At 29.2% G+C, this 16,400-nt stretch overlaps 2 protein-coding genes across 3 annotated transcripts in view; one reads left to right on the top strand and one right to left on the bottom strand.

Moving 5' to 3' along the window:
* Window positions 1–16,400, bottom strand: part of LOC106684619 (serine/threonine-protein kinase NIM1) — a gene marked incomplete at its 3' end in the record, with an annotated part of 166,384 nt that overhangs the window by 71,397 nt on the left and 78,587 nt on the right.
* The window catches only part of LOC106684618 (cytosol aminopeptidase), a 51,283-nt gene that overhangs the window by 27,662 nt on the left and 7,221 nt on the right, over window positions 1–16,400 (top strand). Inside the window, exons 8-9 of the mRNA XM_014426802.2 lie at window positions 489–638; window positions 1,619–1,698. Of these exons, the coding sequence (XP_014282288.1) occupies window positions 489–638; window positions 1,619–1,698 (230 nt within the window). The remainder of the gene's footprint in view (window positions 1–488; window positions 639–1,618; window positions 1,699–16,400) is intronic.

The following is a 16,400-nucleotide window of genomic DNA, read 5'->3' as shown; positions in this document are numbered from 1 at the left end:
GTTTCGGCCATTTTAGCCATCCTCAAGGACATCTTCAATTATAATTTCTTCCTCACATTAAATTTAGAGTTACTTTTGAAGGCTATTCTGCCCAGGTCATTCATTAATTATAATTTAAAAGCCTATTTTTTAAAAGTTAAAATCATAAATATTTAATTCTTCTTATATAAGATTATCCACACAAATTCACTACAATATAACTAAATTTAATGTGAGGAAGAAATTATAATTGAAGATGTCCTTGAAGATGGCTAAAATGGCTAAACGTTGGACTGGTGAAAAATAAAAAGTGTTGAGACAAAAAAAAAATACTAGGTTTGATTTATTTAAAAAATGTATTTATAATGTTTTCCCTTACTATGTTGAAATTTTAATTTTTTTAGATTTATAAAATAATCTGAGTGTAATATAATATTATAGTCTTATAATTGTAAAAATTACGCCATAAAAAGGAAAATTTAAAAATGTTTCTAATAATTTTATTACAGCGGGAGGCAAATGGGCACTCGGTTCGGGTGCTTCGCCGGTCTTCTCATCCTCTCAGATTGTCTGGGAGGAAATGAAAAAGGCTGGTTCAATCACAGGAGACCGAGTATGGAGATTTCCTCTGTGGAAACAGTACGTGGATCGATTGAGAAGTGAGTGGCTAATTATTTTTGCTAACAATATTTTTAATCCAAATGGATATAAGTGGTCATTTACCATCTAAACAGTAACAAACATTGGTACAATAGTGGTGTGCCAATAAAATAGAAATAAGATTTAACACTCGTAGTTCTAATTGAAGATGTGAGTGGGTAAAGATGTGTTACAGGCATTTCGCGGGTTTGATTTAAAAGTGGGACATTTGACAAGATATTTTTATTTATTTTATTTTTGGGATATAGTCTAGATTGTACTGTAACACCCCAATTGGCTCTGGGATAGTCAGTAAGACACTCAGAATAGAGAGAGTAATTATTTGAAATATGTTCAATTCAAAATAAAAGCATAATTTTTCAGTGCTGTCAATGTATATATATATAGTTTACAGTGATATTCGTCACTGTTATCGCATTAACAAGATAGTAGCACCAGAATCTACTTCTTCACTAACTCAATTGAAGGTGCTGCAAATTAATTCTGAATTTCAGAAAATGTAGGAACTAAGGGTATTTTACTTCACCACATTTATCTATAGGTTAACAACATTTAGGCTGATCTTCAGGTAGATTATCTAAAATAGCTCATATCATTTCAAGCGATGTACCTGAGAAAGGGCAAAATCGTTATTTTTAATGTGGTATCAATCTAGTTGAAATTGAGCCACCATCTGATTGGCCCAGGCTTTCAAATTAGCTCTCATTCTATTTAAAATAATTTATAAAAATATAACATTACGTTATATTAATATACAGAGGCATACAAACTTATTTATATAAGTGCAACAAAAGCTCTTACAAAATAAATATTCTTAATTGTGTAATAGTATCTAACAAATATGACATAAAATTTTAAATTATCTCAGGGGAGGAGATGATGTTACAGCAGAATTTCAATACAATAAAAACGTATGCATTATTTAGAATAAAACTTTTTTTTTAGTTTTAATTTTGATGTATACATGATATTGTTTCAGTGTGCTTGCATGTTGACATGTGTAATACCGGTAAAGGATTTCCAAATGGTAATTCATGTCTTGCTGCTGGTTTCCTATCTGTGAGTAAAATGACAAAAACATCATAATTATCTAATTTAATCCAAATAAGACGAGCTTTCTTATTTCAGGTAAAGTAACTAAATGCTAAACCGTTTTCATATAATTTCTGTAGTGATTTAGATTATAATCTTGAATTAATTTGAAGATAAACTCATTGCCATGAGATAAGAGAGTTGACGGTGGATAATACATATGAAGAGAAGATGATTAGGGGTGCTGGTCATAAATTAGTTTTTAAACCTATTTGTGTTATACTCTGATCCCACCCCCAACCTTCTTCTCATAAGCTCATTGCATTTATAACGTGGTATTATCTCTTTGCACAGGGAAATATATTTTTGAATTTCACAATTATTTAACATCAAAAACGTTATCATAACTTTTTTTCTCACATTTATTGATATTTGCAACTAAATTGCACAAAAATACGTCCAGTAAATGTGATATTTGTGTTACGATGCCATGATACGTACGTGTGGAGTATCTACTCATTGGTAATAGTCCAATAATATATCTACATTAGAAGGTCTCGAGGTTACGATCTTTTCGGACGTCTCGAAGGATTGTTAGGAATAGAAAAGGAAGCAAGGTTAGAATCTAGGGGATTTGGGTAATGAGGGAGTTTTGAATAGAAGGATAGATATCTGGTTCAGGCTAGAAAAGCTACATATGGAACATTAAGATCTTCATAGATGATTCTGTATGTGACAAATTTAGGAGCATTAGGATTTTGAATTGTAGTAAGGATTGGATACGAGAGGAATTCGATGGTTTAGTGGATCCTCAAATGTCATCTCCGTTCGTCCAAATAGCCCTTACTATGGTCATGTAGATCAGTCTTTTGTAATTAATAGTAAGTTTAGACCGTTTGTCTAGTAAATGTTGTAATAGTAGGAATCGACGAGCACTAAGGTCAGTATTGGGTGGGATATTAGCTGTAAAACTGTGTAAAGGATAGGACCAAGGCCACTACCCTGAGGTACACCATTAGACTGAGGAAAGAGAGATGAATAAGCAATATTATGATTGACTTTGAATAATATCTAGGTGAGATAGGAATGGATAATGAGAAAGTCTGTAGGGGTAGGATTTGACGGTTCTTGTATAGTAGTCATGGTGTTAGATTAAAATAAACAAAAAAAATCTAACAATTTATTGTAGAAAGTAGTTACATCTAATAAAACTCTACGAGATGACAGAAGAGTCTTTTTTTTTTCTTTTCTCAACTAACCTAAAATTTTATATGATTTGAAAGACTCATCAACAGAACCCTGAAAAGTAATTTTCTTAGCTACTGTAAAACTTTATAATAAAGTTCAGGTATAAATTAGTGGTTAGTTTAGATTAATAAAGGGTATTTTAATGTAGTAAGTTAATTTGTTTCGAAGATGAGAAGAACGACTGATCAATAAACAGATGAATTAGGTCAAAGTAAACCTGGAATGATTGTAAGCTAAATAGACTAAAGAATTTTTTATGAAAAAATAATTTTTCGATTTACTGTCACCTTACCAAAGTATTGTAAAACAATAACGTAAAATGTTAAACAACTGTAATTTTGTTTTATTTATTATACGTCATCTAGTGATTTTTTTCAAATTAAGATTCTACGATGAAAAAATGTTTAATCAATATGACATTTACAATCATTGATGGTTTTATTATTTGTTTACAATTTTCGGATCATCTCAAAATATCCTTTAGTGCTACCTTCCTAAAACCACTGAATCCCACTACAGGAAGAAAAAAGGGCAAATTTTAGGAATGAATTTCGATGAACATTTTTTTAACTTTTTTGAACTAAGCAGAATGGATTTATATTTAAGACTAAAATATAATGCCTATCATAATTAAGAATGAATAAAACAAATATTTATAAAGTAGTACGTACATAACTCGTAAAAATTTTGTAAAGATAATAAATGCAAACAAAAAATACTAGTACCGTTTTAAAATGATCATAAAATGTCGACTTTTGTGGCAATAAATTCGTCCTCATTATGACATAAAACATTTCATTTTTTTTTAATTAATAATAAATAATTAAAAGCAATGTCTACGTAAAGGTAGTATTCCACTTTAGAGAAGGTTTATATTATTTTTTTTCCACTTTCCTTATTAATGGGTAAGGTAATATAGTGATTTTCACTATGATTTACATTTCATTACATATTTCAATATTTTCTATGCCATAGGTACCTATTCAGAGCAGAGATATGTTTTTGCACCAATATTGGGCATCAAATCTCAGAATAGAATCAAAATTGAGAAATAAAAACTTAAAAAATAAATAAAAAGCCAAATATACAGTACCTAAATTTAAGACTTTCATGACCGCTGACACCAATGTGTTCTCACGTGCGAACCAGTGTCAGCCAGTGCCAGTGGCAACACGTTGGTGTTATGCCTCACCAGTTGTTTTTTTTTACATCTGTTGTACGGAGGAGCTAAATTAAAGCCCCATTTTAGCATTTTTAATTCAGGTTTTTGTAAAAAAAGACCAGTTACTTATTCAAGTTAGAAGTAAATCTTTGGCGTATGCATAGAGTTAACAGTAATTCTCAAAATGATTATTTAAGGCGAACTTTTTCAATAATGGTCATAAAATACTATAAAAAAATTACTTCTTATCATACTAAGCTAAATACCACGACCAAGTGGAGAATTTAATGTTAACAGTATATACAGAAAAACCAAAGACTGCATTGATTACATAAATCTTTCAATAAGAGGCTCAGAACAAGTGAACATTTAAAATGAAAGCTACTTCAAATTCTTCAGTTGTCATAAGTCCTAATGTTTTATATTTTAAATCTCAAGTAGCTAGTACTATAGAGAGTGTTAGTGGGCACAGAAGATATTTTTTTTAATCCAACTGAAAATACTTAATCTAGTTCATTAAACCTTGCAGAAGTGACGAGATAATTTACTGACCGCTTGAACAAACAAAACTATGATATAATATAAAGAAAGGTTTATTGGCCATATTATAGAATTATGGCTATACAGATAATGTAAAATGTTTATGAAGAAGAAGATTTATAGATGTTAAAAATATAGAAGAATCTTGAAATAATCTTTGTCCATGTAATCTCACTTTTTCCTACAACGAGGTTTTCAAGCTCATAACCATGTTTCCGTGAGTTGAAATTATTACAACAGGACTTGGTTTAAAAAGTTTTTACTTAATTTTATACCAATCCGTTATTTAAAATTCAAAATATAAAGTAGAATACATTTATTGGAAGGAAATTTAGGAAAAATCTCAAAACATTTTATAACAAAGATGATAACCACTATTCTAGTCCCATAAGCCCTTTTTTGTTTTTATATATAACTTATTCATGATATTTACAGCTGCATTAAAATTGATACAACCAGTAAATTTGCTATTTGTTATAAAATGATACGATGGGTCGTCGGGAAGTTTATTATGGAAAGATTGGTATCTGGCTCTGGCTTGAACATTGAGGTCCTGATGAATTACTTGACTTGTTGGGAAGTAAGGAGCATTAAGGATTTTAAAAAGGTCATAGGACAGTAAGAATTGAATACGAGAGGAATTCGAAGGTTTAGTGGAGCCCCAAAGCTCAACTCCATATGTCCAGATTGACCTTATTACAGTCATGTAGATCGGTCTTTTGTAATGAATTCGAAGTTTAGACCGTTTGTCCAATAAGTGCTGTAATAGTCGAAATCGACGTGCAGTTTCCTGCCTTTTCAGTCTTGTGTGAGGATTCCAAGTTAGTTGTTTGTCCAGATGTAGTCCAAGGTAGTGGATCTGTTCGACAGGAGTAAGATCAAAATTATTAATGGAGATTGTAGGGCAGTCGTAGGTTTACGAGGAAGGATAACCCTATATATCAAGTTTTTTTTTCTTGATACTACGGTTCTGTTGGAACCTTAGTCTCTTCCATCATTTTCTCCACTCATTGCTGCTCGGGTTAGCGACTATAATCCTGATATAAATTGATTATATGACATTTTCCAATATGTTAACACCATATGTCTCAATAAAAATCGTAGGAAAATATTTTTTCATGATTATCCCCCTCAAGTTGCTTAATTAACAGACTGATTTTTCCGATGATAGGTGTTCAGTATTGTTCTAACAAACGGACTGTATTGTATACTAATGCTACTAGTTAGCAACATTAATATTAATGAACGTAAGATACAGACTCTTGAGTGAAGCAGAGTTTTTCTGAGTAAACATAAATAAAGAAATATAGACGATTGACCGCATGCGAATTAAAATGGGACAGCTCTGTGGTAAAAAAAAATGTATTGTATTTAAATTTAATATAAAATTGAATCATATTAAAAAAATAATAATTAAAAGTTATTCCAAAGTGTTTAGTAAACATTTTTAATTCTAATGGTGAGAAGATAGTTGACCGTGGATAGCATATATGAGGGGAAGATGGTTGGGGATGCGGTCAGAAAACAACACAAATAAGTTAGAAAAACGTATTTAATAGTGTTGACGTTTCGGCCAGATGTGTGGTTGAAATTTACACAGAGCAAAGAAAAAGATAACAACCAATGAATAAAAAAAAGAAGAAAAATAAACAAAGAAATGTGAATATAGAATAAATAAACAAAATATAAAGATAAGTTAGTCAAAAGAAGTGATTTGAAAATATGACAATAATAATATGTGGTGAACATAACTAATAGCGTTGGTAAGGAGAATAAGAAAAGAATAGAGAAGGAGAAGGGGGTAAAACTAAAATAAGAAAAAAGGATAAAACATAGAACTCAGCTACTTGTAGGAGATCAGAAATCTAAGTGAGCTCAGCGGCACGTGCGGAAAGGCTCTAGTTAAAAAATACATTACAAAGATGACGTTAGAAGTTATTTGGATTAATAAATGTAAGAAATTGAAAATATTTTTAAAAAACTTTTAATGAGGAAAAACGTATAAAAAGGGTGATAATAAATGGTTTAAAAAAATGTAAAAGAACATTAACTACGGGAGGAAAAAAATAAAATTGTTACTTTTTTAATAATAATAAATTAACTGTTTGACAATATGTTAACAATAAGTCATGTTTGTTGGTTTTTAAATTGGCGGAAGAAGGTTTTAGTTGGATATAGAAGCTTTCTGAGATAAGTCTTTTGTCATGGTTACGAACTGTGGCTAATATAGACGTTTTATCAAAATTGAAGAATTGATTTAAAGATGGAGAATGTTCTGAAAGTTTTGAGGCAGAATAATTTTGTGAAAAACAGAATATTTGTGTTGTGTGATGGGGTCTTTTAAGTGGTTTTTGGTTTCACCGATGTAAGCAGAATTACAGTTGGGAGTTGAGCAAGCGATGCGGAATACATGTGATCTGTGTAGAAGAGGAATAGGGTCTTTAAGTTGTGAGTAGATATTAGATAGTGTGTTGTGGGAATTTTTTTATGTTATCTGAAAGAGAAGTGATGTAAGGTAGTGGCCAGTATAAGAGATTGAGAAGGATAGTTAAAAAGTTCTAATCAAATACAGCGAAAAAGGACTGTTTTCATCTACTTTCCTAAATAAATTTCAAAAATAACTAAAGGTTTGTTTTTGTTTACTCAAGTTACCGCAATACAATTGTTTCTATCCATTATGTCTGTAGGATATTTTAAAAAATTCTTCTCTTAAACCTTGTTGATAATGTAATGAACTGATTCTATTGCAAGTAAAGTTACATTTAAAATCTGTAAGCAGTGTTGGAAAATTATGGTTAGGAATAGGAACATGATGACAATAGAAAAAGTTGTTAATGTTAGTAACTTTCTGCTCAAAAGATATTACATATTAGTTGAGAAGAGGATTTTGTTTTGCTTCCTCAATTCTGAAGGTTGGAAATTTTTGGTTTCCAAAAGCTGCAAATAAGCACAAAAAATTATGATCTCAGAATCGAAACTTTTCACTCGTACTATATATTACGTAACAAAATCAGTTCCGGGCCTGTCTATCTATCGGTATATAGTCAGATTTCTGTTCGGAGATAATCGATTAAATTCTTAATTCGATTTTGATGACGACTTTGCGACAGGGATTGTTCGAGCTGCATAAGTCCGTCTAAGATGAGTTTGTCGAAATATATACAAAGATATTCATTCATATAAATATGTAGTTAAACAGGAAAACTCATTTTAGATGCACTACCTAGTCGATTCTATATCGATTTTATTAGATTCCGTGAACTTTCTTTCGCTTAACCATGCCTAAACCTGTTTCGCCACCACTGTTTTAAAAATGGAAGGTCTGATTTTAACCACAATTGGAGCCAAATTTTCTGATTAGTTTAAAATACGTCGAGAATTAATTTCATTATTGGTTCTATCAACAACGTTTGTTTAACAGTGTTTAAAAGCATTTTTCTTGCGAACGGTAACTTCCATTAATTTTATTCTCGTACGACAAATCATATTTATTAAAATATAAAATCAATTCTTAAACCTTGAAATATAAGTTTCTTTGGGCTTTAAGGCGTAAAACCTTTAGGTCATCAACGCTTTGAAATATAGATAATTTTGGATCTACCGATCTATTTAATAAATTAACATATTTCACTAACATAAAATATGGTTATTTGATGTTATAACCATATATCTTAAGAGATTATAGCAATTGTAAGATTGATTATAAAATAACAAAAAAATAGAAGAATGGTAACGAAGCCGTACTGACCTATTGATAAACTCTTTTTTTACATGTTAAATTAAATTTGTTAAAAGTTTTTTTTACGAGTAAAAATGTAAAATATAATAAGCATTAAAGAAAAAGATCAACTGTATAGATAAATAATATCATACCGTAAATAAGTCCGTATTTAAGCAGTTAAGAAGCTGAAAAATCCGAGTGAATAAAATTTCAAATATTAACATTGCAAATATGTTACAAAGAAACTTAGTTTCCAATTTAGAGACAAAAAATTTCAGAATATAAAATAAAGTATGAATTTACAATGAATTCTTAATTTATTGGAATATTTTATGATTTAATGATTATTATGGATATTCTTCTTGAACAGATAATACGAATAGAGGACAGTGGGTCCCTTAGGTCACCATTGATTGGGTGAAGGAACGAGAAATCAGTGATATAGTTCATGTGAATCCTGCGAACTAGTTCCTCTAAAAATTGTACGAAATTTTAAAATTTGTTTTTAAAAACTTTCACAAAAAAAAAATTAAAATAACAAAATGAGGACAAAAAATAAGTTTGGTCCATAAGTTCAATATCACAATTTTTCTTGTTTCTGAGATGGTACAGGAAAAACAAGATACCGTATTATTTTAAATCAATTACAAACCTATCGCAAATATTTATTATTTTAAGCAACAGATTATAACATAAAAAAAAACATGTTTGTATCTAACAGAAATCATTTCCTTAGGTAACTAGGAAAAATGATGTAAATAGGTCAACAAAGTTTAAGAATATACGAGAATTATTCATGAATGGCTTTAGCTTCAAATTGAAAAATAAGTTTTTTATGGTAATGAAATAATTCATAAATACAAGAAATGTTTTGTTAATTTGAATTAATCGACTTTAAAAAAAAAGAAAGAAGTACTTTATCGCATCGGTTGCATGTCACTTATCCCAGGCTATAAAACTTGTATCTGAATATTTGACTTTCTAATTAGTATAAATGTTCCCAGTCTTTATCTTAGTCTTTAAACTTGACAGAGTATAATAATGAAAAATTCGTTCATTGTATTTTCTGAATTCAAATGATATTCTGAAAATTAGATTAAATTACAAAACGATTTATTAGCGAATCGTTCTGAAACAGTTTAATGAATAAAAGATTAGTTCTACATTTTAATATTGTCAGTTCTAAAAAGATTATAGCTAGGTTTCAATGGTTACCTAACGGCATAAATATTATGTGGAGGTTTGTTTACAATCTCAATTAGTTGTATAGAGGTATATTTTCCATCGAATGCTATGGCTAGTTTAAGAAGTTTCATCGAAGCTTCACTATAGTTAATAAAATAATGTAGTACAATAATATAAAAAAGAAAAAACAAATGTATGCAGGGTGTGATATTTAAAATTAATGTTTGAACATGTATTGTGTTCCCCAGCAAACATGCGCCACACCTCATATTTTCCAGAGCATAGGGAATTTGTATAATTAAAATGGGCTGTAGGTGTGTATATCAACTCACAGACTTAATCTAAAAAACGAGAATGCTTATAAAATTAAAATTTTTAATGATTTTTCCCTATTCTATATGTACGCAATCTATAGTAACTGGGTTTTAAAAATAATCGGATTCCAAAGGTTTAAAAAATAATCGAATTCCAAAGGTTTAAAAATAACCGAATTCCAAAGGTATAAACAAAATGTTTACAAACCCCTCCTTCACCCACTAAAAAAATTCAAAACTAGAAAACTCTTTCACCTCATGCTGTAGATAAGGAATCTACAGCAGCTATTGGGTTTGAAAGAAAAAAAATCGGATTCTAAATGATTTAAAAAATAATCGTCACTAGAACCCCTATTTTAAAAAATCGAATAAGTGGAAAACTATAGATCTCCTAAGAGATTCTACCCTCTCTGTTGAAAGGTTTGAAAGGAATTCTACTCCAAACAAAACTAATATTATCTACATCTGACGAATACTAGCAAAAATAAAAATTTGTTATATCTTGATCTTATATCAAGACTCATACTGATTTCACTCAATCGGTGAATTATTGACTATTTGAAAAAAAAAAAATGCCTCGTAAGCTGAAGTTATTAAGGTGGTCTTTTTTATGACGTAGTTGCACAGTTGGATTTTAAAGAATCGATTCTAAGTAGTTAAAAAAATGTTTTTTGAATAACTTAAAAACAAATAAATATTCTAAAACATTACAGCCACTCATTTGAACGCTAATTTTTTTTTTTACAAAACTAATCGAACATCATAATTCGGACAAGTATTAACAATTTGGTTTTATGTTGTATCTTCTTCTCCCTAATAAAAGCGGGCTGAACGAGTCTGTAACCGCTCAATCATTCACTTTTTGATAACTGTATTTAAAAATCGAGAATGACTATGAAATTTTAATTTTAATGGTAATCCCTCCATAGAGGAGGCTCTATCCTGTCAATATGCTATCTACAGCAGTTGTTTGGAAAAAAATCGACTTCTAAATGGTTAAAAAAAAAGTTTAAAGGCCTTCTTAAGAAATAAAACTCGAGAATTATACATCTAGAGTTTCTAGCTACTCTTTTGAAAAATATATGAATCTCTACCAAACCAAACTAATATTATATAAATCTGATGAATAATACCAAACATGAAAATTAGTTATAACTTGGTCCTAATATTTGATAAAACTAACTCAGAGAATTATTGATAAATATCTCAAAAAATGACAATGAATAATAAGCTGAAATTATTAATAGTGGTTCTTCTCATGTTTCAAAAGGCAATTCTAAGTTTAAAAAAAATCGGATTCTAAGTGGATAAAAAAAAAATTTCTAGTCTTAAAAGAAATAGTATTTTTTCGAATATAATCGAAGCAAATTATTAAAATAATAATTATTTTCACAAAACAAAACACACATTATAATGCGGACCAATATTAAGTCATCACTATATCTCAAGAATGAGAATGCCTACCAAGTTTTAATTACTAATGCTGGTTCTCTTTAAGGTTTAAATAGGAATAGTGCTAGCCTTTAAAAAATCAGGATTCTAACTGCTTTAGAAAGAAAAGTATCTACAACCAAAAGAAAAAAAATAGTTTTTGAATACTTGAAAGCTATACATCTTGGGTTTTCCATTACAAAGAAAGTTAAGATCAAAATCAAAAATTATTTCCACATTTTCCTTGCTTATAGCTGCGTTTTGAATAGTATTTGAATTTCCTGAAAAAACAAAACAAAATCATTGAAATCCGATAATTTTTTGGATCAATCATCGATCAGCCTAATTATAATTTTTACTTATTTTTTAAATCGTTTTGGTGAAGTATTAGGGGGAGGTTTCTTGAAATTGTAGGAAAAAAAATTAAATACAGGCTGTTTTACATAAAAATCCTCTTTATACACAAAAATCTTTTTTTTTTTTAACTCATGCTGCCTGGTAAAATGTCTTTTCTTTTATATATGTATATATAGTTGACCGTAAAAATTTAAATATAAGAAGATGGTCAGGGTTGTAGTCAAAAAAAGAACAAATAGTTTATAACTATTTTTTCTTTTTTTTTACCGCAACCCTGACCATCTTCTTATATTTATCTTTTGTTTTAATTTGTTGTTATTGAGTGTTGCGAGTCAATCCATTCAAATATCCAATGATAGAAATGTTGCAGTGAGCCTTTTTACTGTAGATGTGAGACATCCTATCCTTTCAAATGCATTTATTTTTTTGTATACACTAATACAATAATTGAGAATTAAAAGGTAACAACATTTTAGGTTTGGAAAATCAAGGAATATCCAATTAAAAAAATATTTCGGCTTTAAAAAAAAAATACAGCAAAAAATCGAAGGAATTATATAATTTTAAAAAGAGTTTTATAAAGTGAATGAATAATGACCTGAACGACTTGGAATTGAATTAGCCCCATGAGCTCTTCGGTACTAACTAGCCTAAATTGACGTAAAGCTCTGAGAGAGGTTAATAGAGACACGCGCGAAACCTGAGAGAGGTGGTGGCATATCTAATACACTCTTGTCACATGCATACTACAAAATTAAAATTTATGCAAGTTCGTGTGTTTCTAAAATTTTATGAAGCATAATTAATATGAATCACTTTAAATTAGCTAATATGAATTTTTCGTTGTTAAACATTAAAATTCTTTCACCAATCTTTTAACTAACTAGGGTTTTTTGTCGATCTATTTCATCAGTGTTATTAAAAACTCTTTAATTAATTTATTGAATTTTTTTTTGCTATTTAAACATTTAATAATTTTTACAATATCACATTTATAATTAAAAAATATTTAAACTAAAATGTATGAAGTTAAAGGAGATTATTCGATTCACATTAATTATAGAAATTTAATATTCCAGAGTGGATATCTCATGAAAAAAAGATTAAAATTTATTATAAATATAAACTATATATAATAAATTACGATTCATCCATATCAAATTTGCACTCAATCAATAAATGCATTTTCAATTTTAAAATAGGCGAAGAACTATACTACCATATTTTATCTTTTAACTATACTGTTTTCTTTTTCTTATACGAAATGTCATTACGATGAGAGTATATATCTGTTTATAAACTTTTCTGTTCTACCTATAAATGAGCTTGAATATCAACTGCTTTCTTGTTTTGTAAATTATACTTATAGTTATCCTTTCTTAATTTATTTTCGGTATAAGTGGAATCAATTTCATTTATGAATTTAAATCTATATCTGATTCCGGCTCATAATAATTCTGAAATATTTTTTAAACTTGGTCAGAGTTAATCATAATTTTGAAAATTTTTATATGATGACTCAGTTTTGAATTAATATCTCTAATTAGCTGTGCCAAGCAGTTTCGCTAAATCGATCGCCATTTTGAAACAAAAAGAGAATCATCTTCTAGTAGCCTTGTAACCTTTGTACCAATCCTGAAATAAATCGGAGTTCTGGAGAAAAGCCACGTAAGGCGGACAGACAAATTTTTTTCATTTGAATTTGGGTTTAAACTTATTTTGAAACTTAAATCCTTGAAATTTTGGGTGGTGTTATTTTTGATTTCTTTGTCAATTATCAAGGTTCATTATTGAAAATAAACTGATATACGGACTCACAGGTCTATTTTTATTTATACATACTGATTATTCTTTTCTTATTTGGGAGGGAGAGGAGTTTATCTAATACTACGAAGTATTTTTTTTGGAGATAAATGAAACAGAAAACATGAAATAGGCTGATGATTCGATATTGGCAATTTTCTAAAACTTTGATAATAATTGTCTTATTAACAGATCCAAAAATAATTTTTAAATACACGTTTTTTCGTGTTTTATAAAAATAAAATTCATAAAAGTCGCATGGTGAATTTGATACTCAATACGGAACAACAATTTTTTTCGGTTGAAGCATTTCACTTCTTTTTATTAATCAATGAAGGTATCCTTGGCCCATCTATCAGGCGAAATACGAATACCGCAAAAAAAAGGAATCCGGTTCCTTTCAAGTTAACCCATTCATCAAGACTTTTTCTGTTCCATGATAAAAAGTGCTGACCAAAATAGGCCGACTACGTGAACAGGAACTTATTAAAACTTAAAAGAGAAATCTAGGTAATTCGACAGGTGGGGTTTAAGTCCCTCTGATGACACTTAACAAGATTTTTTCGTGAAATCTTTAGTTGTATAGTTTTTTTATGGGATATATTATTTTTGATAATAATAATTTTTTTTTTTAAATAATTTTTAATTTAAATTCCATTTTTAACAAAATAATATTTCATGGTCTAGTAAGTATACATTTCATGTCATATGATATGTTGTTGAAACCATTATAAAGTGATCACTATAAGTATTCACTTATTCCCCCTTATTTAAGATAGGGATATTGTTCCTTTTTTTTTTGTCCATTACAAAACCTTTGTATTTCAACAATAAGTCTGAAATGTTTCTGTTCTACACTTTTTTTTGTTTTGTTTTTTAGTGCTTCATTTCTAATTTGTTGAGTCATTGCATAAAAATTAAAATATTTCTCTACGGCTGATTGGTCAATGGTACAGCGTGAGTGACAGCCCTTTCTTCTTGGGGGTGGTAATGTAGTTTTCGAATATCACTTTCAATGTCTTTGTTTCATAATAAATTGTGTTGATTTTATTTTTAATTCTTAATATTTTATTATTAGATGTATCTTAGTATTCCAACCGCATTAAATTGATTGATAGTTGACTTGAGAGAATCCTATTTTAGTATGATAGCTTTATTAGGTTAGTTCAAAGGCCACAATTTTAATTTACGTTGATTTCTCCGTTTCTGTGTGCAAGTTGATTTTTTTTTTAAATGACAGCGCAATCATATTACAATTACATAATTTCTCGAGAGTGGCAGATTATGATATTTATGGATAAAGGAGTCTTATTGCTTTGGCAATTTTTTGAAGAAGTGTGAAGAGTTATTGTTATTAGTTTATTTCATTTAAAACTTTCGATAATAAACAATAAGTTTCTTTGTTTAAAAAAAGTAAATGAGCAACATTCCTTTTCACAATTATGCTCCATATTTGATAAAACATTTCATTTTAAAATTTAAAAAAAATATATTATTTATATTTTAGGTGATGGTATTTCTTAAGAATATATCCCATAAACAGTTTCTTTCCCTTTCAAGGCAACTAAAAAAATAATAACCTGCCATAATGGTATAAATATGAGTTATACATTTCTTAGACTGCAAAAGAGATTTAGTGACGCCGATTTCATTTATACTGACGGCTACAACAACTCCTTAGGTGTTGGGGCCTCGATTGTAGGCAATGATTGGACCTGTAGTAATAATAATAGCTGTAGAGCTAAAATGGTTGCAAGATACAGGAGCTTTCTTCATCATCCCCCCCCAAAAAAAAGGTTTTCTGTACAGATTCTTTGTCAGTCCGATTCAGTTTAAGAAATATTTTCTCAACAAACCCGCTAAAACCAAAACATTTATTATTCATTAAAGTCATTCATCAAGCCGTTAATAAAAATCATTCATTAGAACTAAACTACATCCTACTTCCCAATAAGTCATAAATAAAAGGAGGTAACGAGAACTGATTGATTCGGCAGGTGCTCTCATTGGAACAAAAGTTTAAGTTACCTAAATTCAATATAATTTTTAAAAATAGCTTAGGACGTGCAATTGTATTATGAATTTCTAAGAAAGAATTTGAAAATTTAGATAATGAAAAGTAATAATTGTATTCCAACAAGGCTTTGTACTTAATATGCAAGGATAAGCATTATAATGTTAACATTACCTATTAATAATTACAGGAAATATAAGCAGTATGACAATTACATAATAAAATAATGGATTTTTTTTCTATTTCAAGAATAATCTTATAAAGTCCTTTCTCATTTTTCCTAATTCAGAAAAATAAGCCTAAGCTCGATAGTCTATAGCCAAATTAACAATGAAAGAAGTTTTGAAAAAGAAAAACACTATTGATCATTTTTTCTGTTAATATTGGAACTTAAAGTAATAAGATTGAAATTTCTTATGAGTAGAATTGAAGTGAATATTGAGATATTCAAAATTTTTCTCAGTTAAAATATAAAAATATCTATGATCATGTTTTGTAGAGGATTTTTTCCCTCTTCCAATTAGGTCATGATGCTTCGAGTGTCATTGAGAAAAAAAATTCTTGATGAGGCCAGTTTCACCAACACAATACCTCGAACCTTTCTTCCTTACCCCTCCCCCACCTCTAGCATTTCAACTCTCAAGAATACTAAGAATAGCTCTATTCAATTTTTTTTTCTGTTTTCAATATTACTCTTGCCCTTTTTTAAATTAATGTTCAACCATAGTGTGTTTTTAAATAATAATAATAAACTCATTCACAAAGACCTTAACATGCCATTCGTTGCAGAATTGGCCCAAAACAGATATGCGTCTTTTCATTCCAAACTCCTTAACCATCCTAACCCATTAATTCTTAATCTTACATCCTTAACAATCCCTGATAATCCTCCAAGGCGTCTGAAAAGAAGATGGCCACGGGACCTTCTAATTTTTTTAGACCTTCTAAACACTT

The sequence above is a fragment of the Halyomorpha halys genome, unplaced genomic scaffold, assembly GCF_000696795.3.
Source record: "Halyomorpha halys isolate HHAL.00 unplaced genomic scaffold, Hhal_1.1 Scaffold595.1, whole genome shotgun sequence".
NCBI classification, from domain to species: Eukaryota; Metazoa; Arthropoda; class Insecta; order Hemiptera; family Pentatomidae; genus Halyomorpha; species Halyomorpha halys.
The sequence above is the reverse complement of the archived record's forward strand: the minus strand, read 5'-3'. Positions and strand labels throughout refer to the sequence as shown.